The 22,427-nt window shown below is 58.5% G+C and overlaps 1 protein-coding gene and 1 long non-coding RNA gene across 2 annotated transcripts in view; one reads left to right on the top strand and one right to left on the bottom strand.

Annotated features, from left to right (window-relative positions):
- The window catches only part of NTN1 (netrin 1), a 184,903-nt gene that overhangs the window by 4,541 nt on the left and 157,935 nt on the right, over positions 1-22,427 (bottom strand). Inside the window, exon 6 of the mRNA XM_058283488.2 lies at positions 11,856-11,930. Coding sequence (XP_058139471.1) covers positions 11,856-11,930 — 75 coding nt within the window. The remainder of the gene's footprint in view (positions 1-11,855; positions 11,931-22,427) is intronic.
- On the top strand, positions 114-7,069 carry LOC131274984 (uncharacterized). The gene is made up of 2 exons (XR_011646785.1): positions 114-5,030; positions 6,127-7,069. It is a non-coding gene; the product is annotated as an uncharacterized lncRNA (long non-coding RNA).

The raw sequence follows: 22,427 nt of genomic DNA on the forward strand, positions 1-22,427 counted from the left end.
CTTCTGCTCCAGGCAGCGAGGCCGCCTGCAGCTCAGCCTGGCCCGCCCCATGCTAGCTCCCCCCCCCCCCCCCGGGGGCCACGCTCACACCTTCATCCCAGGGGCCTCCTGGCTCCCCTCCTGTGCTCCTGCTTGGCGCAGGGTGATGGGGAGGGCCAGGGGCCGACTGGGCCCGGGTGGGGGCATCGGACCCCATCTGACTCATCCTTCTCGGGGTAAGGGAAGTGGCGGATTTTCCCGTTTTCATTTCAGCCGTTCCTGGGCATCCTGAACTTTGCACCCTAGTCTGAGGGCGCCAAAGAATGGCTGCCATGGCAACCGTTTCCATGTTTTTGTCACCAAGGGACTCAACACTTGGTGTGAACTCTGGGGGGGGTGGGGGGAGCCCTCCAGCCAGGAGAAGTAGCCGGGCTGTGTTTGTGCGGAGGGAGGTCGCCATGGCAACCCAGTGCCCCTCCGTTAAGCGACGAGGGAGCCCCCACCCCAGCGTCCCTGAGAGCCCCGGTTTCCTCTCCCCAGAACTGAGCTGAATACAGAATGAGCCTCCCGCAGGATGCAGCTCTTGCCCTGCATGGAGCCTCAGAGCCCCGGCCCTGCACAGCGTCCCCCCCGGGTGCAGTGGCCAGACAAGGACACTGCAGTGGGCACCTCTGGCTGGGGCCCCTTGAGAAGCGGTTTGAGCCCAGGCACTGAGCTATCGGTCTCGGGGACTTGGGGCGTCTTGGGCCTTAGCTCAGGGGCCGGTGGGAAGGCAGCCCTGCTGGGGTCTCCCAACTTCGCTGAGAAGAGATGGGAGAGGGAGCTGGCTGGACAAGGTCAGGTCTGGAACTTTTTCCTTACTCTCTGGTGACCCATGCCCCCCCCACACACACCCTCACTGAGCACCCTGGAAAGTGGGCCACACCCAGCCCCGATCTGAAGGGGACCTGCTTCTCCACTGAGGACACAGCCCAGCGAGCTGCCTCCTTGGGCAGCTCATTGTCCTCGAGAACCCAGAGGGACAGCGCAAGGCACAACTGGTCAGTTGGGACAAAGCAAGCAGCCCTACACTCCCTCTACCACCGCCAGCAAATCGCAGCACCTCCCCAGGCACGAGCCGCCCTGGTCGTGGGGGACAGTGCAGGCCGAGGGCAGGGACGGGCAGGAGGGTGGCGGCGGGCTCGTGATTACGCTGGAAGGAGTCCACATTTCCGCCGCCCTTGGCAGCGCCTCCGCACATTACACAGCCCACCAAGTATGAGCTGCACACGCTGCACGCGGGCCAAGGCCCCGCCGTGCACATACAGCTGAAAATATTCAAAATACACGTTAGAACAGTGACCTCACGCAGACCTGCTCCGCGCTCAGGGGGAGGGCACGCAGCCAAGGCTGCCAGCCCCTCTGACGGCTACAAGGAGCCAGGGGGCCCCCGCCGGCCCAGACATTCCTGTGGCTCTGCCCCCCACCTGGGAGCCGTGCAGTGGGCTCTGGGCGGCTGTGCCCCACCCTAGGACCTCTGGCCCCAAGGGTGGACCTCACGGCAGGCCAATGAGCAGCAGCCCTTAGGACGCCGAAACCCCCCGCACTGATGGCCTGAGTGGTCCTCGACAAGCTGCGACTTGGGGGTACAGTGCGGACCCCCTGCCCTGCATTCAGAAGTCAGGGAGATGGGCTCACCCCCGGAAAGGCAGACCAGGAGATCAGACCAAGTCTTCAAGAAGAGGGACCAGCATCAAGCCCGGGGGACAAGAGATGCTGGGGCAGCCACTGGCAGGCCCCCCCCAACAGCCCAGCCCGGGAGTGGGCCGGTGCTTCTGGGCTCCACACCTCGAATTCCCTTTCTCCCTGAGTCCTTAATCACCCCAGAGAATGAGGGCTCAGACTGGGTGACAGCAGCAGGTGAGGCCCGGTCTACAAGGGTTCTCCAAGAGCTGGTGTGCTTGTCTCACCCAAAGAGAGGGCCCTGCTCGGCACACACCAAGTCAGGGCTTGGGACTGGGGACTGGGGCCCCCGAGAGGACAAGTGGGCCAGGCTGGCTGTGGAATGCCCAAGGGGAGGCTGTGGGAGCCACCGGGACCCAGAAAAAGCTGCAGGGGAAGGGGGTCTGTAGGATGGAGCAGAAAGGGTCGGCTCCGGAGAGCGAGGACTGGGCCTCAGCCATCTGGGCCCCGAGGCCTGGCTGGGCTGCCTCTGCTCCTGCAGCTCATGGGTGGCCCCGTGCCTGCTCAGGAAACCCTCCCTTGCAAGAGCAGCTGGCAGAAGGCTGCCGCCCCAGAAGAGGAGGCGGGCAGAGCGGGCCAGGGCGGCATCCTCCCCCAGCAGTGGGGCGGCGCTTCCAGGAAAGGCTTTCTTAACGGGGCCCTTCTCAGCCACCAGGGCAGGGCAGGTGCGAGGACAGGCTTCGGCCATGGGCTTAGGCGCTGCAGCTGGCAGGGGTGCAGGCATTCGGGCCGGGCAGCCCCCCAGGCCTCAGCCTCCGGGGCTCCTGGGGCTGGGGAGGGTGCCAGCAGCCCAGCCCGGGGAGTCCCTTCAGCCAGTTGGCTGCCACATCTGTGGCCACGGAGCGAGGCCGGCAGGTCTTTCCACAGAAGTGCTTCTGGCTGTCCCCTCCAGGTGCCTCAACCCCCCGGAGTCCTAGTGCTGGGGACATGTATCAGGCCACCAGGGGCACCCTGCAGAGTGGGGAGCTCTGGGTCACCTCCTGGGCTTGGATTCCTTCCCTCGGGGACCGCCCTCTGCAGCCCTGCCCTCTGCTCTGAGCCCGAGTGGATTCGAATCCTGCCCAGCTCCAGCCCCGCCGTCCCTCCAAGTTCGTTTGTGGCACTGCCGTTGCCACGGCCGCCGCGGAAAGCTAGTGGCAGGAGGCAGCTCAGAGCCAACTCCACACCCCTGCAAGGCTTTGGGGGACCTCCCGCCGGGATCAAAGCTCCCTGCCGGGCTGGGCAGGTTCTAGGAAAGCCGCTTGGATGCTGCTTATCCTTCTGCCTGTTGGGAAATGACGCAGGTCAGGAAGGCCCAGCCCGAGGAAAACAACCTGCTGGGGAGTGGCCGAGGCATAGCTCCGGGAGGGCACATGGCCTTCCCTCTCCCTGCAGGCCCTGAGCACGTGGGACACCTCTGCAGGGAGTCTTCCCACTGCCTGGAGGCCTGCTAGATTTATGGGCTACCCAGGGTGGGTCCCCGGGGGCCTTCGAGCAGCTGCCCCTCCCAGGGAGGCTTGGGTGGGCAGCCCCTTGCCTCCCCAGCCCAGCTCGTCCAGCCTCCGCCTTGGGCTCATCCAGCTCAGGGAGGCTTGACACCCATCTGCCTCAGAGACAGTGGCCAGGACAAAGCAGCAGGGGGACAGTGAACCCCCCGAAACCAGTAAAGCCAGGCAGCTCCCATAAATCTCCCCCTATAGAAAGCGTGCCATGCATTCCAGCTGCTTCATAAAATGCAGCTCTGACCACATGTTTCCCAGCCTCCTGTGAAGGTAAGAAACCACTGAGCAGAGCCAAGCCTTGTTCTGGGGGATGCTACTCTTCCCAGAGAAAGCACCCATCCCTGCCTGTGGAGATGGGCTGAGCCAAAGGAGAGAGAGTCCCAGGGGAGCTGGGTGGGGGGAGGAGGAGGGCTGAGGCTCGCTGCGGCCAGAGCCAGCCCACCAACCATAGCCACCCCCTGGTAGCCTGCAGGAGTCCAGGGGCTGCCACTCCCTGCTACCCTCCTCCCCACAGGACCCTGCCTCAGATCTTGGATAAGGTGGGGACCCCACCTTAGGGCTGGCTTGGCCAAAGAAGGAGCTGCACGAAAAAAAAAAAAAGGAGCTGCACGTTCCTCTCTCTCAGAACCATGGCAACACAAATGCTGCCTCAGTTTCCCCTGCCAGGTGCTTGGCTCAGTTCTCAGAAGGAGAGACAGGTTAGGTGCCTGAGATCCCTGAAGGAGGGGGGCTCCGGGTGGTTTCAGGACGGGAGTGCTGGGCCCCAGGGGCTGGGCGCACAGCCTGCATACCTGCACCCCTGGGTTCCCCAGCAAGACGAGATCAAAGGACCAACCACCCGCTCAGGAGATGGAGCTGGCCCTGCCCCAGCTGGGGCGCCCTCATCACGGCGGGGGGAGCCAGTCCCCCCGCAAAGCAGCCCAGGAGAGCCTGCTGCTCAGGCGGGAAAGCCCAGGGGCCTCCCTCTCCCTGTGTTAGCACACTCGGCAGCAGTCTGGCGGACCCCAAACCCAGGGCTCTTCTCCCCACTCTTTGGCTGAGTGGGCAGGGGGCACAGATGGGGCCATCCGGACACGTAATGGTGGTGTCATCCCCGGGGGGCCTGGCACAGCCTACCGAGGGCCTGGACACACACACCTGCCTCTCAGCCCCAGACCTCCCAGGTCGGCTGGCAGCAGGGGGGTGGGGGCACTGCTGGAAACACCACCCAGAACCACCAGGCGGGAAAGGCCGAGCAAGGAGTATCTGCCCCGGCTGGTGCCCCTGGCAGCAGTGGGGCCCCCACCTGTGGAGGAAGGAGGCGAGAGGGCCGTCTGTCCCACCCCCAAGCTGCCTCACCCCTCCAGGCCCTGCAGCCATCTGGGGTGCACAGAAAGCTCGGAGGGAGGGTGCTTCTGGGGGGACTGCAAATTCATATTCTTTCGACAAAAGGCAGCCGCTAGTCTGAAAATCCCATAGGTATCAGCTGTCAACACCCCTCCCCTCCTCGCAGCTCCTACCTCCCGCAAGCCCGCGTCTAAGGGCAGACGGCACCCTCGTCCTCCCTGAGCCGGCTCGTGGCTGGCCCGCTGACCAACTCCCAGGACCTGAGGGCAGAGCCTGTGCCAGGCAGGTGCACGGCCGGTGGCGGCCCTGGCCCCTCGTGCACCCTCGACATACCAGCCTCGGCTCTGAACCCCTTCTGCAGGCTCCCGAAAGTCAAAGGACGATGACTGCTTCCCCCAGAGGTCCCAAACAAAGGACCCTGGGCCCCAAAGACGGCGCCACGCGGCTCAGCCCACGGTGGCAGCAAACAGCCCTCAGCGGGTGACCCGGCACAGCCACATTTGCTCGGATGAATCTGCTCAGGTGCGTGAGCTCGGAAAGGCACGGCGCACCCCACAGCTCCCTGACCATTTCCCGCGGGGTCCCCAAAGCAGCGGTGCCTGCCCCCATCTCCACTGGGCACAGGTGTGTGGGGGCAGTGGGCCGGGACACCCAGGGGGGGCGGCGGGTGTCCCTCCCGTCCCACCACCCACGGAACAGCCGCAGGCGCTGAAGGGAGAAGCTGCATTGCTCCTGGGTCCCCAGCTCTCTGGCACCGAGGACTGATCCCCAGCCCACCCCCCCACTCTGAGCCTCGGTGTCCCCTGCTGTAAAACCTCGTTAGAGGAACTTCATAGTGAGAGACTTCCCTACTGAGGGAAGAGGAAGCCCCAAGGAGGGGCAGACAGATGGGGCCAGACCCTCCTCCCGCCAGGGCAGGCCCCCCTTGAGCCCCCTCCCCACAAGCCAGCAGTACCCAGGAGGGGCCGTGGCGGGAGGTGGAGGCTCTCGGTCCCCCTCGTGCACAGGGGTCCCCTGCGGGGTGGCCACAGCTGCGTCTGCCCCCACCGGCTCTGGCCAAGGACGAGCTTCCCGCCTGCTCGGGGGCTTTCCTGTCGCGCTGTCACTGACTCCGAGGAACCCTCCCGCCTGAGCCAGTGGTCACCGGCCTTCCGGCCTCAGGCCGGCGCAGGCTGACCCAGTCCCACATCTGGACTCCATACAGGCTCTCGGGGCGGGGGCAAGGTCACATCTGGCTGGGGAAATTGGAGGATCCCCAGGAGGCCGGCAACTCCCCCAGGGAAGGTCACTGAGCCTCGGACGTCCCACGGCCCGCGCTCCTGGCCAGGCTCCCCGGGCTGCTCCGCTCACATCTGTCCCCATGCCCCAGCCCCGGAGTCACGCCATGCTCTACGCACGGGGCCATCACCCGCAGGCAGGGCTGGCACCCTGGCCAGCTTCCCAGGGGCTCATCCTGAGCAAGAGTAGCCATCGGCCCCAAGACCAAGAACGGGAGGAGGGTGCAGAAGTGGGGGACAGGCCATTAGCTCAGAGGCCCCGTGTCTCTGGGGCGAGTTAGAGAAAAAGAGGTTCGAGTTGTGAGACCCCCCCCCCACCCTCCTGCTCCTCTTATCTGCAGGCTGAGGGACGAGAGCCGAGGCTCCTGCTGCCACCCCCCCCCCACTGGGCCACATCGGCACTGCCACGTGGATTCCCACCACCGTGGACCTGCCTCCACCTGCCGGGCCACGCCCAGGGCTGGAGCGCCCTGCCAACCCCACCGCCCCCATCACTGAGGGCGGGACAGCACGCCGTCACCTCTGGGGTCACCCTGCCCGTCATCTCAGGCACCCCCCCACCGCGGTCACCCCCACCACGGCGGCCGCCCCCTCCAGCTCCACCATCCCTCGTCAGGACCACACCATGGGGACCACTCCTGGATGTCTCCCCGGGACGATGTCTCTGGGCTCTCCGCTGAAGGCCCTTTTGGAGCCTTCTAAGGGACTGCTGTGCCTTCCTCCGGCTCCTAAAGGCTCACCGCTCGACCCGGGGAGGCGAGAGGCCTCAGGCCCCGAGAGCCCGCTCTCGGGCACGCTGTTTTATCTCGTCGGCCCTGGGGGGGGCGGGCCGAGCGCCCTCCTGGGGCAGGTGGCGGCTAAAGGAGGACCGGCGGGCAGGCTGCGGGCGACTTCGTGCAGGGCCCGGCAGGGGAGGGGCAGGCACCAGCCCTGCCCAGGAGGTGCCAGGCACGTGGGGCGCTGCCGATACCAATCAGGACTCGTCGCAGGTGCCCAGGCCCACCTCTGCCACAGGGTCCCCCAAGAAAGCACGACGCGCCCGCACGTGGGCATGCACGTGGGCGCGCACGCGGCCCGGCCCGCCTCTCCCCGCAGATGCCGGCGAAAGCCCCCTGGAGTCGCACCCTCGGAAGGAATCCCTGTGGGGTCTCAGGGCGGACGCCCGAGACGCCTCAGCTCGTGAACACCATTTTGATTTTTCCATCTGGTGGTGCCAAAATGTCTTTCAACAAAAGGGGTGACTAATAAACATTTCTGGGAAAGAACAATTTTTCCAAGAACTGGCCAAAGTGAGATGACCTCACCTTTCAGAAGGGAGCTGTCTGTCCTTCCCCCTTTCTGGGTCGCAGGGAGAAGGCAGCGGCCAGGGGCAGCGCCTGGACTACCTGGGCGGGGGGGCGGGCAGGAGGCCCCTGCCAGCCAGCATGAGCCTCGGTCTCCCTGGGTGGGGCTGGGGTGTTGCTGGAGCATGGGTGAGGTGGAGGAGCCCTCCGCGGCCTTCCCGCCCCCCCAGGTCTCACCCGTGCACCCACCACGCCCCACGCATGCTGCTCTCCAACTTCATCAGCCCGTTCGCAGCTCTTGGGAGACCTTTCTCCCTCTGTCTTGGGATGCCCTCCTCCTCCCTGCTTCGTCTGGTGTCCACCGGCCACTCGGGGCTCCCTACTCCAGGAAGCCCTCCCTCCTCCCCCTCTCCAGAGGTTGGGCCAGGCTCTCCTGACACCCGCCACCAACGACCTTCTATGGCCCTCCTCTCCACGTCCGTCTCTCCTGCTGGACAGGGAGCTCGTTCAGGGCAGGGACTGCACCTCGTCCGTATCTGGGCCCTCAGCGCCAGCCGGGTGGGGGCGTGCAGGAGGTGCCCTATGAATGGCCATGGGTGCGGGCTGTCGGAGGGGGTGGGAAGGGGCGTGTGAGTAGGGCGTCTCAGGATCTGCCTCCCCGTGACTGGGGGCGGCCGAGGAGGCCTGTGTGTGCGCCGTGGGACCTGGGCGAGCGCTAACCCGAGGAGGCGGGTGAGGGCCCGGCAGGGGCGCCAGGCTGCACCCGCAGGGGCTGGGGGCCAAGACGGAGGGAGGAGGAAGAGCGGGAGGAGGGGTGAGAAGCGGCCTTGCAGGGGGGCCAGGGAAGGAGTGGACAGAGGCCCCTAAGGGGACGGGCCGAGCCCGGGGTTCCCAGCAGGAGCCAGTGGGACCGTCGGGGCCTCCCTGCGCCCCTGCCCTGCGCCTCGGGTCAGCAGGGATCCCGGAAGACGCTTTCCCCACGTCAGCAGAGGGCTATCCCGACACCACCGCCAGGAAGGACCCGCCCCGGCCTGGCCTAAACCCCCCCCCCCAGTTAGCCCCCCAGAGGGGACAAAACGTCATTCTCAGGCCCTGGGTCCGCTGGGGGAGGTTTCTGGAGCCTGGGCCTCGGGGGAAACTGAGGCTGCAGGACCCGTGTTTCAGGACCCGCAGGGGCCGCTCCGCCTGTGCCTGAGCGGGCTCAGCTGGACGCTGGCTGTGCGGCGAACACACACACACACGCCCGGAGCACTGTGGGCTTCCTGAGAGTGGGCCGGAATGCTAACACATTTGGAAGAAAAAACAAAAACCTGTCTTCCGTGAACAACTGTTTCACAACAGCCCTCCCGTGGGCCCTTTCTCAGGCATTTGCAAGGTGAGCCGGAGTCCCCTAGAGGGCAACAGAGGATCGAGGTGGCCCCAGGAGAGGTGGGGCCAGGGGAGGGCAGGGCCCACACTGACCCCTGCCTCTCAGAAGTGATGCCTGCACAGTGGGGACACGACCGGTGTGCCACCCAGAGGATGCCATGGCCCCGCGATCACACCTCTGTTGGACGGTTGGGGAAACCGAGGCCCAGGGAGGTCAAGCCCCCTGTGCAAACCCCCACAGCACCCGAGGAATGGGAGTCTCCAGACTCTGGGCCAGTGCTGCTTTCCCTAAAGGGGGGGCAGGATGGGTCTCCCCAGATGCGAGATGCCTGGCAGGCTGGCACAGGGGGCCCCCTCTCATTGGTAAGCAAAGCCTGAGAGAACGCAGGGCGTGGCCGGGGCACCCCAAGCCAACCCAGGCTATTTCCCATGCCCCATTCCCTCACCCCAACCCAGCCCTCCAGGCCACCGGCCCCTGGCCAGGGCCAGCGGAGCCCAAATCGACGCTCTCCAACAGCCGGGGCCGGCTCCGCACTGCGCAGGGGCAGCAAACCCAGGTCGAATTAGCCGCTTCTGGAACATTGAAGGGACCTGGCTGTAAAGGGAAGGAAATGTGCTTCCTAATTGGCTTCCTGCCGGGGGTCAGCGAGAGAGCAGGGACCACGCGGCTCCCCGGGCGCGCGCTGGCCGGCTGTGCCCCCTTCTGATCCCGAGGCCAGCGTCGCCCTCTTCCTGCTCCCCTGGGCAGGTCTGCCTGGGGGGTGGGGGTGGCGGGCACCCACCACCTTCTTTCTGCTTCCAGGGGTTCCAGCTGCTCAGTAACTAGGGAGTGGCCAGAACTGCCAACAGAGGATGCCAGGAAGACGCTCCACGAGACCGGCAGAGCCAGGCCAGGTCCCAGGGCAGTCCTCAGGCCCTCTGCCCCGTCCCTGCAGGGGCGGCTCACTCCTTCCTCCAGAAGCCGCACGCCCTGAGGCCCTGCCCACGCAGCCCTGGAGGGCCCGGAGACCTTCCAGAGATGCCTCCTGCACCGCTCATCCTTGCATCGACCTGCCTCCTGCCCGAGCATCCAGGGGAGGTCAGCTGGGGAGGACGCCCCAACTTTTAACAGGGGACCCCCAGAGTACCAGGGACTATCCTGGAGACCAGAACCCTGGAGAGGGCACTGAGGGGCTTTGGAAATGGGAGAGGCCAGGACCAGACCTGGTCTATGGGGGGAGGGGACACAGGGGACATCAAGACTCTGAGACCCCCAGGGAAAGTCCAGGGCTTGAGCCAGGCTCAGCACCTGCTGGAGCCGCAAAACCCGTGGGGGCCTCTTGCCAGAGTCCTCGGCCTCCAGGCAGGTGGGGGGGTCCCGGCCTGACGGCCCACCTGGCGGTCTGGGCGGACGTGGCCTGGCAGCTCAGGTCCACAAGAGCTTCTGTCAAACCCACCTGAAGCCTCTCGGGGCGGTCATCACCCTGGCTTGGGGACAGCGCTTCCTTTATCTTTTAAAGCCTTAAAGTTTGTTTTCACAACCAAGGTTGACCCTCCGGCGGGAGTCAGAAGCTCCTGCACCGCCTGGGGTGGGAAGCCCTTTCAAGGCGCTTGGGGGGTTATACTGCGGAGCCAAGAGGACCCTGAACATCCACGGGGGCCTTCTGAAGGGACACGCAAAACCTGCCCACGTGCTCTGGCATCACCACAGGGGGCCTGGCCCACCAGGGGCGAGTGTGTCCCCAACACACACACGGTAAAACGAGAACGTGTTAGGAGTTCTCAAAATTCCCCGGAGTTCCTCTGTGCCTCGTCACCCATTCTTCCTGTGAAAAGGTACCGCCCATTTTCCTTAACTAAAGAATAAAAAAGCCTGAAATCCGGTTTTAAACAGCTGGCCCCGTTAGGACCCTCACGGGGCTGGGTTCGGAGGCCGGCGGCCCAGTCCTTGCCCCCAGCTCCCCTCCGAGCCCTGGGGTCGGGGAGGGGCTGGAGTCCGGCTGTGGGCAAGGGGGCTCCTCCACGGCTGGCCCCCCCTCGCCCGCTCCTTCCATCTCTGCATTTCCTCCTTCCTCCCCCTCCTCCCCCTGCTTCCTGGGGACCAAGAGTCACCGTTGCCATCGGGGTCACCCTTTCCTGGGGGCCCGCAGGCGCCTGGCGCTGCATGGGTGTTTCCCACATCTGCAGGGTGGTGGCCTCATCTCTGTCTTATCGGCAAGAAACTGAGGCCCCGGTAGGTGGCCCGGCTAGCCCCAGGTCCCACAGGATGCCTGTCGGGCTCTTGGGGCAAGCGCGCTACTCTAGCAGGGCCACGCTCTGCTCCCCCAGGATCGTCTGGGGTCAGTGGGGCCACGGTGGCCTGGGACGGGGAACTTGCCCTCCAGGGCCAGCCGGGGAGGGGACAGGCAAGGCCAGGCAAGGTGCAGCTGCAGCGGGGAGGAGGACGAGAAGGCAGATGTGCGCTGGGCTGGGAGGAGGGGGCCCAGTCCCGGCCTGTAGCAGAGAGGCTCACGGCCTCAGGGGGAGGGTCCCAGGGTGGGGAGAACGCAGGCCTGGATCAGGACCCCTGGACTGTGTCCCGGCGGTATGGGGACTTCAGCTACCCTCGGAACCCGGGGCTGTGTGCAGAGGCCTTTCTCGGTCGGCAGGCACTGGGCGACCCCTCAGGGCTTGTTTGCTTCTCCCGCACCCCTGGGCTCTTTGCAGGTGCCTCCCCCTGGCTGCGGCAGCTCCCCGACCTGCCCCGCCCACTGCACCCACAGTCTGGCCGGACCCCTGGGTCGGGCGGCCTCGGGCAGTCCAGGCCTGAACTCTCTCGGGGACCAGAAACTACCAAGCCAGCTCCTCACCCCACCCTGCCCCGGGGAGCAAGTGCTCCCAAAAGGCAAGGGAAGGAGAGGCAGGGGGACAAGGGCGCGCCCAGGGAGTCTGAGGGCACAGGGGCAGAGGCTCTGCAGGGGGCTCCCAGGGCAGGCAGCCCCCTTGCTCCTTTGCACCCTTGTGTGCTGTTCAAATCCAAGTGCATCCCAATTACCAGATGCCCTGACCCCACATCAGACCTCAAAGGTGGGACTCCAGGAATCTGCATTTTAAGCACAACTGGCGCTCCCACCCCTTTCTGATGCCTAGAGGACCTCGCTTCGAGAAATAAGACTCGGAGTAAATACCCATGGGACGCCAGAGACCGGGGACATAAGGTGACGGGTCTGTGGCTGCGTCACCATTGGGGGCAGAGACAAGGGCAGGGACCCTGGCTGGCTGTGCCCACCCCCCACACACACCTCCCCTCTGAGGCTCAAGGAGGGAAAGATGAGAAATCCCTGGGCGTGGCATCCACTGACACCCCCCCCCCAGGGCCACCTGCACCCCAAGCCGGGCTCCCAGCTGGTCACACGGCCCCTCCCCTGCTCCCCACCGCCCCAACCAACAGACTGGCTCACCATAGTCCTTCTTGCAGTACTTTTTCATGTTAATCTTCAGCTTCCCTTTGGAGGCCTTGCAGTAGGAATCGCAGTCTGCAGGGGAGGGGAGAGAGCACAAAAACTAATTAGGCTGGCGATGAATAGGCCGGTGGGCGAGCGGGCCGCCTCCCTGCAGCCCCCCCGGCCTGCGCTGCCCAGGGCCGGCAAGCCCCCGCCCCCGCTGACGAATCCTTTAGCCGCTGCCTGCAGCCGCCCTGGCCCCTGTGGGAGACTGGGGGGCTCCGGCACTGTGCCACCCAGGGCTCCGGAGGGCCACACAAACTCCCCCTGTTCTTAAGACGCAACTGGAGCCCGATTACAACCCGAAGGGGCCTCTTTGTCACCCCGCGCCCCGGTCTGTGTCAGGTGCCGGCTCTTGTGGCGCGGGGCCTCTGGCTGGGGTCAGGCCCCAACAAAAGGGGTCACCGAGGAAATTAGCGGCCCGTGAAGCATTAGAAAAACCCCTTTGGTGTCCACTCTACTGGTGTGCAAATAAAATGCCCCGCGAGGAAGAGTTCAGGCCTAATGGGCCCGCTGCCGAGAGGCAGGGCCGCCCGGCCAGCGGCGGTGGGGATTTGCTTTGGGAGGCTCTCCAAAGCCCGAAAGTGGGCCGGGTACCCCGACAAGCTTCTCCTGGGGACAGCCCATGGCAAGACCCCAGCCTGTCCCAGGAGCAAAGGCGGCCTGGGTGGCCTGGGTGGCTGAAGTGGGCTGGGTGTGCGTTCCGTGAAGGGCGGGGAGACGGGCCTGGAGAGGTGGGGGAAATACACACTCACACAGGCGCTGGCCCCTCACCCTGCAGAGGGGACAGCCAAGGCTGTGGTGGGGGCAGGGAGGGGCTTGCCTGGAGCACAGGGCCAAGCTGTCCCCACCTCCCTGCCAACCCGTGGCTTAGATCTGCAGGAATATCCAGAGGAGAGAAAAGCAAAACTGCAGGCAAGCCCGCTGAAGAGCCAGCACCCCAGGCCACGGGAGGTAGCTGCCTCTGTGTGTCCCATCGTCTTGGGAGCCTAAACCTGGCAGTCCCCTGCCGCCTCCTGGGCCAGCTTCTTGGGGCGCCAAGTCAGGAACCCATCTCAGGAAATGGGGAGAAAAACAGCTCCCCCTTCCCACTTCCCGGGGGTCCAGAGCCCTTGGACCTCTTGGGATGGAAGCACTGGGGCACCCAGAGTGGAACCCATGTCTGCCGTGGCCAAGCCCGGAAGGCCAAGGATAGGAGGTGGTGGCAATGCCGTCTTCTCCACCATCATCACCTCCGTCCGGAAGAGCGGCTCTCGGCCACGTCTCGGCCAGCGCACGGGGCAGAGGACGCTCCCAGAGAAGCCACCGCTGCGGCTGAGCCCAGGTGGTACGTAAGCCCTGGCAGCATCAAGCGAGTCCCTCCCTGCTCTCTCCACTTAGGAAAGCGTTCTGGAATGCAAGTGGTGCGGAGTGCCTGACATCATCGCAGGGGACGGACTCGAATCCACTCTGATTTCCTCCCTGGTATTTTTCAAGGAAGTCAGTGCTTTCACTGCGACGGTGGGAGATCACTCAAGACCTGCCTCCTCCCCGGGGTGGGAAACCCTCGCTGGGGCTCAGCCCCATGGGGGGCAGTTCCAGGTTCCAAAAGCACACCAGCTCTTCTTGGCACACCAGCTCTTCTGGGCTTCACACAACTTGCGAAGGGATACCTCCATCCCCATCTCTCAGATGGGGACCCAGAAGCTCAGGAAAGTTCCAGAGTAGGCCCTGGGTGGAAGGGGAGGCTGCCAGGTCCCGCGCATACGACAGGCCACCCTCTGCAGCGCCTGCTCTCGACTCCTCGCCCTCCCTCTGCAACACCGAGCACTCTCCTCTTCAGAGTCGAGCACCATTGGGCACAGAAATCGTTGCAGAATGTGCGGCGCCCATTGTTGCCTAATTCATTCGCATTCTCAGACCCCGTCTTGATGAATCAGTCACCACCACGAGTAAGTTCTGAGAGTCTGCATGCAATCATTGCAGCCACTTACACCGCACACTGCAGAGCCAGGCACCGTCCTAAACACTTAAGGTGGGAAGGAGACTTGGCCCAGTGGTTAGGGCATCCACCTACCACATGGGAGGTCCGGGGTTCAAACCCTGGGCCTCCTTGACCCGTGTGCAGCTGGCCCATGCGCAGTGCTGATGTGCGCAAGGAGTGCCATGCCACGCAGTGGTGTCCCCGCATAGGGGAGCCCCATGCGCAAGGAGTGGGCCCTGTAAGGAGAGTCGCCCAGTGCGAAAGAAAGTACAGCCTGCCCAGGAGTGGCACTGCACACATGGAGAACTGACGCAGCAAGATGAAGCAACAAAAAAAGAAACACAGATTCCCACGCTGCTGACAACAGAAGCGGACAAAAAGAAGAACACGCAGCAAATGGACATAGAGAGAACAGACAACTGGGGCAGGGGGAGGGAGGGGAGAGAAATAAATAAAAATAAATCTTTAAAAAAATAAACAAACACTTTAGGTGGCTCTGCTCAGCCCTTCCGGTGAGTCCCATTTAATAAATGAGGATCTGAGGCACAGAAAGGGGAATGATGTGACTCACCCAAGGCTGCAGAGTCTGCACTCTTACCCTAACCCCTGACTGTACAGCGGAGGCACCCCGAAGCTTTAAAAAATATTGCTACCTGGTTCCCACAGCCCCACCGATTCAGATTTAATTGGTTTAGGGAGCAACCTGAGTGTCGGGCTTTTTAAAGCTCCCCAGGGGATTCTAACAAACAGCCAGGGTTAGAAGCAGCGTCTTAACCTCCCGTAAGCTGCCAGGACGGCCTGCGTCCACAGCTCGCCCAGGGCACCCAGCTTGGCAAAGGAAGGGCCCGGTCGGGCTTGTTGACTCCAACTGGAGAATGCTCACCCAGCGAGAACCTCAAGCTGCTGGCCCTGACAGGAAGTGGTGTCAGCCTCTGAGCATGTGTCGTTCCCTTTGTTTTGTTTTGTTTTTTGTTTTCTTGGTTCTTTGGTTGTTTGGGTGGGTTCTGTGTCCCTCCTCTATGTCAGCTGGAAATTCTTTTCAGGTCACTGTGCTTGTTGCAAAATGCTCCCCACCCTGTTCAGATGTGTCCATTGTGTGCTAGGAAAACAGAAAACCTAAGCTTGTTAGAACTGTATGTAAACTATGGGTAAACAGGCTTGGAGTGAGGGACTGAGACGTTCTCCTTTGGGGAGTGTGAATAGCCTTCAGAGAATGGGCACTGAGGCAGCTACTTGGCCGCTTGTGGGCTTTGTTTTGGCCACTGGACAAGTGACCCTGGATACGGGAAATGCTCCTGCATTTTCTTCCTTTATCGGATATACACAAAGCAATGGAGGCTGCTTCCGATGGATAAACTCCAGCTTTAAAATGCAGCTTTGACTCCTTCTTCAAAATGGCATCTACTTGGCAGTCACCCATGGAGCCTCTCCTAGTTTTGTTCCAAAAGAGCTATACAGACAATGAAAAAATGAAAATTCACAATGACGCCAAAAACGAAACGGAGAGATGACCCAATGTCGGAATCTGGGAGCAATCTCCATTAATTAAAGGCAGATGGTGGTGGAACGAGTAAAACATGCCCAGGTTTTACCTCAGGACACAGCCAGGCCTTGTCTGATGAACAGAGAGATCCTGAAGGAAGGGAAGATGACAGAGAGATGACAACCAGGAGACAAATGGGCAGGAAGTGGGGGGGGGATGGCGCGGACTGGTGGTGGTGACCTCCTTTGGGGTGGGGGGGCAGTTTAAGGAGGGGCAGAGACTAGAAAGACAATGGTTGCTTTGGATATTTGAACTTGCATTTGAATCTAAATCATTGATGCAGAGAATCAGAAAATCAGGCAGTGGCACAGGAGAGAGCAATAAACTGCCTAGAACAGAATTAAATCTAGAAAAGCCCTGCAGGGGCTGGGGTTGGAGATGACACCGTACAATCCCCGGCCATCCAGTCTGGATCTGAGATGGGAACCAGTCCTCACTCTAGTACAGGGGTGGGCAAGTTTTTTTCTGTAAAGGGCCAAATAGTGCATATTTTAGGCTTTAAGGACTATGTGGTCTCTGTCACAACTACTCGACTCCGCTCTTGTAGCTGGAAAGAGGCCATAAACAATACGTAACTGAATGGGCATGGCAGACCCAGAAAACTAACCCCACGCAGCCTCTGTGAAACAGGAACAGAAAGTCGTAAGGGGCAATCAGGTCGAGCCGTGTGATGATACGGAAAAGGGCACAAAAACCTAAAGCCCGAGAGAAATGGTACCGCAGAAAACGGAATCAGAAACATAAGAATAAACTGGAGAGGTAAGAATACGGCCATACACGGGACAATTACAACTACGGTAACTTACGGATGATAGTCCATGGTAATAGGGTAATATTTTGCAGCAATGGCAAGATATTATTTCAATACTAAGGGACAACGATAGGGGTATGGGAGTTTTCCTTTTGGAGTAATGAAAATGTTGTAAAATTGTGATGACAGCACAGCTCTGTGATGAAAATGAGAACCAGTGAGTGTATTCTTTGAATGGACTGTACAAAGCCTGGGGCGGTTTAACACAGTGAAACCTGTGATGGAAGAGGGACTGTGGGTAACAACAAATATGAGAACCTTCTGTCATGAATGATAACCAACATATCATACTTAATACGGGGTGTTAAAAATTGGGTGGTTTGGGGGAAAATACACCAAACGTAAGATACGGACTAGAGTTAGGAGTAATATTTTGACGCTGTTCTTTCAAAGTTTATAGAAATGTTTCACAACAATGCAGGGTGCTGGTGGGGAGATATAGGGGGGACTTGTATGATGATATGCATATTTTGTGGATCTAAAAACTTTACTGTACTCTTATTGTTTATGCATGTTTATATAGGGAATGATATACTTCAGTAAAATTTTATTTATAAACAATAGTAAACTTAAGAAAATCTCACAAAATAAAGACAGGGAAATCATGAAAGAGGAAATGATAAGGATATAAGACAGAAAGTGGAGCGGCAACCTAAGATTATGGTAGAACTGCAGTAAAGGCCATATGGACTAGAATCAAAAAGCAGAAATTGGATTCCTGAGCTCAAGACAGACCAATCTATGCAGAGGAAAAGGGCTCACTGAATTAAAATGAGAAAAATCAAGGAAAAGAGACTAGCACCCAGACACATCTTGGCAAAATATATGAAATACAGGATAAGAAAAACATGTAAGGATTTTTTTTTTCAATGACCAGATGACCAGAAAGCAATGTCCTTAAGGTTTGTTTGTTTGTTTTTTTTAGGGAGGAGGAGTATGTGACCCATGGATTTTATACCTAGCTAGGCTGTCTAATATGTGTGCACAAAAGACATTCTCAAGTGCACAAGGGCCCAGAAAATAGTCCAAACATACATTCTTTTTGAAAGAAGTACATGAGAATGTTTCCAACTGACTCTTAAATGAATCAAAAAAAATTTTTAAGAGGGAAAGTCATAGCATAAAGGGACTGGACTGGTGATAAGCACTAAAACCAGTGACCTTTAAGATTTCAAATTTGGCTCTAGAACAAAATGTAGATATCAAGATGAGTTTTAAATGTTTGAAAGAGAATATCATAATATATATATAAATTTACTTTGAAACCTCACATCATATCAACAAAATTCAAGAAGTAGAAAGAGGTGGGGGGAAACGGACTTGGCCCAGCGGTTAGGGCGTCCGTCTACCACACGGGAGGTCCACGGTTCAAACCCCAGGCCCCCTTGACCCGTGTGCAGCTGGCCCATGTGCAGTGCTGATGTGCACAAGGAGTGCCGTGCCACGCAGGGGTGTCCTCTGCGTAGGGGAGCCCCATGAACAAGGAGTGCGCCCCGTAAGGAGAGCCGCCCAGCATGAAAGAAAGTGCAGCCTGCCCAAGAATGGCGCTGCACACACGCAGAGCTGATGCAACAAAAAGAAACACAGATTCCTGTGCCGCTGACAACAGAAGAGGACAAAGAAGATGCAGCAAATAGACACAGAGAATAGACAACCTGGGTGGGGTGGGGTAAATAAATAAATTAAAAAAAAAAAAAAAGAAAGAGGTGGGGAATAAACGTGCACAGCTCTTCTTCATAAATATGAAGAATAAAAAAGACACTATTTCATGCTTGACCATGACAAATTAGAGTTATCAGATCATAGATATGCTTTTGAAAAATCAAAATGATAACCACAAAACACTGGAGAAGACAGGAAATAAGTCAGTTAATATGCCAAAGACAAAAAGAGAAAAATGAAGATATAAAAAACATGATAAATTAAGGTAAAAAAGAACTATCTAAAAAATAAAACAACCATAAATGGATTCTGCTCCTCTATTGAAAACTGATTAAAAATATTAGATAATGCTGTTTAAAAGAAAAATAACTAAAGTGAACTTTTAAAACCTTACAGCTTAAGCTGTAGCAAAGGTATATTAGCAAAGGAAACAAAAACTGAAACAAGAAATGGAAATAATAATATCAAACAAAGTAGAATTCCAGGCTATCGTATTTTAAACGTATAAAGGATATCACCTAATAATCAAGAAACAAATCTGCTGCTTTGGATGGAAGGATATCTCATTGGAAATATATTTTGCAAAAGCTGGTAGAAATACAAAACAACAACAACAAAAAAAACCCCGACAGAAACACATAAGTAGTGAAAGATGGTGAAGTTAATTCCAAGAAGCTGAGATTGTACAGGCCACATTTCCTGCCCACACTGTAATAAATGCTTTTTATTATTAAACTAGAAAAAATGAAAATAAATGAAGCATATTCAATTTTGGAAGTCAGAAAATAAGCAAAACAAAACCTGAAGAAAGCAAGAGGAAAGAATTAATAAAAACAGAAATAGAAATGAATAAAGTACAACACTGAAAAAACTCAGAAGAACTGACGCTCTGAAAAGCCCAAATCAATAAATAAAAATAAAACAAAGCGCTGTCATGGCTAATTATGAATATAAGAAATGTAATAGATGCAACATTAGGAGGTAAGGAGAAAAGGGACATAAGCAAATCTAAAGGACATTTTATAAATTATAAGGCAACTTCAGCTACAATTTCAGAAATCTGAATGAAATGCATGATTTTTTAGGAAAATATAAATGAACTAAATGGACAATAATCTTAGATATCTCTGGATCCAGGCAGTTTCAGAGAAGGGTCCATTTAAACATTTAAAGCATAAAATACTTTTCATGCTGTTTTATTTGTTCAGAAACAGAAAAGAATGGCAAGCTATTTCATGCACCACATGAAACTGTGGATAATCAACTCTTTTTCCACTTTCAGAAAGGTGGTTTTATACGGTTCAACTTTAATATAAAAGCTAATACAACCTTAGACACACACCGACCCTGCAGAGCCACCCATTGACGGCGATTGGAAACTGAGCGCTCATTCTCCCCCCACCCACTGTCCAGCACAGGGGTCCTTAACCTTTTATATTCCACGGACCCCTTTGCCAGTCAGGTGAAAACCACGGACCCCTTACTAAGTCCGCACTGTACTGTGGATCATTTAATAAACAGATCACACCTGCACCAACATAGCCCCGCAAGAATAATGGTTTTTTGAATTTCAATTCAAGCCCCCAACCCCTGGTTAAAACCCCCTGGTCTAGGACCTTGCTGCCCTTGGCCGGAGCGTGCAAGAACAAAAGGAAGCAGGTGGCCCTGGTGGCCCCACGGTCTCAGGGGCTCAGACCGAGGGTGCAGGTAAGTACTGGCAGATCTGCAGGTGCCCCACCTGGGGGCGCCCTCCTCGGCCCGCTCCTCCCCAACAAGAGACAGGAGCTGCCAGGTTGGACGCGCCCTGTCCTGGGGAGAGCAGCTGAGTCCTGGAGGCCACCATCTGCCCGGCTCGCAGCAGGCCCATCCTGGCTGGCTGGCATCCTGGCTCCTCCTGGGAGCGGCCCACCCTCCCTTTTATTCCTCCCACCTGCTCCCCTGACCGACTCAGCCCCAGCCAAGAGGCGCCCCTGCGGGCCCCAGCGCAGCGGCGGGGCCCCTCCCGCCCTCTCCTCCGCCTTGGGAAGCTCGCCCTCCGCTCTGCCTCCTGGGCCCCGGGTGCCAGAACCCTGCTGGGCAGCCTGCTCGCCGGATCGAAGCTCATCTCCGAGCATATGGCAGGCAGAGCCGGGGCGTCCCACCGCCCGAGCCAGGGGCACCGCACCTGGCACCTCCCCTCGGCGAGCGGGGCGGGGAGCTGGCAGAGGCCACGCTCTTCGCTGCCCTGGCTCCCCCGCAGCACCTCTGTTTCCGGGCTGTCGGCTCAGGATGGTGGGGTGGTGGGTGGGAGCAAAGAGCAGTGGATCCCCAGGCGGCGCCAACCCTCCCTGGGACAGAGAGGCCTGCAGGTCTGGGGTTTTGCACCCCCCAGAGGAAGGCGGGGCGCAGGGAGGGGCCTGGGGGGAAGAGCTCCAGGGGAGAGAGGGTGGGGCTAGCAAGGGCACCCCGCAGGCTCCCTCCCTTTCGGCCTGGCCACTCTGCCCCCCAGCAGATGACAAAAGCCGGGTCAGTCCAATTCCATGTGCTCAGCTTTCCTGGTGCTGCACACATCCCGGGTTTCTCAGTGGCCACACAGGGGAGGCCTGGTGGGGGCTCACCTCTTCTCCTGGGCTGCAGGTGACTTAATGACTCTCCCCCACCATGCCACCCTGTGGCCATCCTCACCTGCAAGCACTCTGTCCAGGGTATAGAACGTCTCTGTGGGGGAGTCAGGGGCCACCCCCATCTCTCCATTCCCATTCTCCCACCCACTTCATCCCTGCCCAGCCCCACCTGCCTCAACAGCACAATGCCTATTCAACAGGAGAGAAAGGCCAAACACCTCCAAATGATGGCTCTAGCAACGGCTGGGTAGAGAATCTGGATGCGAGATGTCCTGGAACCTATGGAGCAAATGCCTGGGGGGAGAAAAGGTTGCATCATAGATAGCAAAGGTGTGCGATGCCTTGGAACTGATGGAAACAAATCTCTGGGGGGAAGGGAAAGTGCAGTCTAGATAGCCAAGGATTGGTACCTTTAATATATAAAGAGCTCCTCCGAATCAATAAGAAAAAGACAAGCAACCTAAGTTTCAAAGGAGAGAAATAATTGATTCACAAAAGGAAATTAAAGGGGATAAGAAGGGAGGAAATATTCAACCTCAAATAATCAAAGAAACATAACTGAAATCAACAGGAATATTCCACTCTAGCCTAGTAAACCGACAGAGGTCAAAGTGCACACACCCCTACCATGTGGTTAGGTGCAAATTAATACAAACTCTCCTGAGAGCAACTCGCAATGAATGTCAAAACCCTGAAAACATGCATGCCCTCTGATGCAGCAACGCCACGCCTATGAGTTCGTCACCCATTTGCCCACTCAAAAGCTTTACTAAGCGCTTCCCACATGGCCAGCTCTGGGGAGCGCTGGACATGTACTGTGGTTAATGGGACAGTCATGGTGGCATTAAAACGGGAGGGGACAGGTCAACAAACCAGTGCAACCACACTGATAAAAGAGCTCCATAAAGACGCACTGGTAGAGAATGGGGGTGATGGGGTGAGGACCTTCTTGGGTAGGAAAAGGCCAGTCTGAGGAGGTGGCATTGAGGATGAGGAGTCGGCCTGTGAAGGGCAGGGAGGAGCATCCGAGGCCCCCGCAGGTGCAGGAAGGGCTGGGCAGGTCTGAGGATCCCCAAGGAGGTGAGAACAGAGGTGGTGAGGGTGAGGGCCCAGCTGGAGATGTACACGCACGCGCACACGCACCATCTCTTAGGGAGGGGGGAGCACTGCCCTGGGGCAGGGGCCCCACACATTTGTCTGACCTTGTTGGATACAGATGTCAACTCATCGAAGGACCCTCTCCCCATAAGTAAGTGGCCCCATCCTCACTAAAGAAGGGGGGGCTCACCTCAGAATACTTTTAGTGTTTTTCCAAACATAAGAATTGTACCTTCATTGTATTAAAGCTAAACAGAGAGCAGCCCCATCAGGAGTACCAAGACCAGTGTGGGTCCCACCACCCAGAGACGACAACTGCGAGCATTTCGGAGCGCAGTGTATTCGTCTAGAATGAAATCCAAAGCCCTGCCATGACAAACAGGCCCCCAGGACCCCCAGTGGACCCCGTAGCCTCATCTCTGGCATGTGTTGTGGTTACAAAGGGCCAGTTTCTAGCCTCTTGGGAACCTACCCTGGCCGTAACAGAAAAGTCATTTTGCCAGACGAGCTTCATTCTTTCTCAAGGGCTGTGTGGTGGTGTGAGTATTCTGTGGACCCCAGAAAATTTTGTCCCACAGAAGCTCATACATCCACGCAAAGCCCCTGCTGACCCTGAGCGCTGGAGTGGAAATCTACTCCAGGAAAGGACTGTTCCTTGTATAAGAGGATGACAACATCCGCCCCACGCTCTGGGGCCCTTGGCCATTCTGAGCCTCAGTTTCCTCCCTGCTCGCAGGATCGAGGAGGACCTAAGTATGGGGTGGTGACACAGATGAGGGGCGCTGAGAATTGGTCTCTGGAAGGGATGAAATTTCACCCGGGACCTGAAGGATGAGAAGGTACCACCAGC

Source organism: Dasypus novemcinctus, chromosome 21, assembly GCF_030445035.2.
Source record: "Dasypus novemcinctus isolate mDasNov1 chromosome 21, mDasNov1.1.hap2, whole genome shotgun sequence".
NCBI classification, from domain to species: Eukaryota; Metazoa; Chordata; class Mammalia; order Cingulata; family Dasypodidae; genus Dasypus; species Dasypus novemcinctus.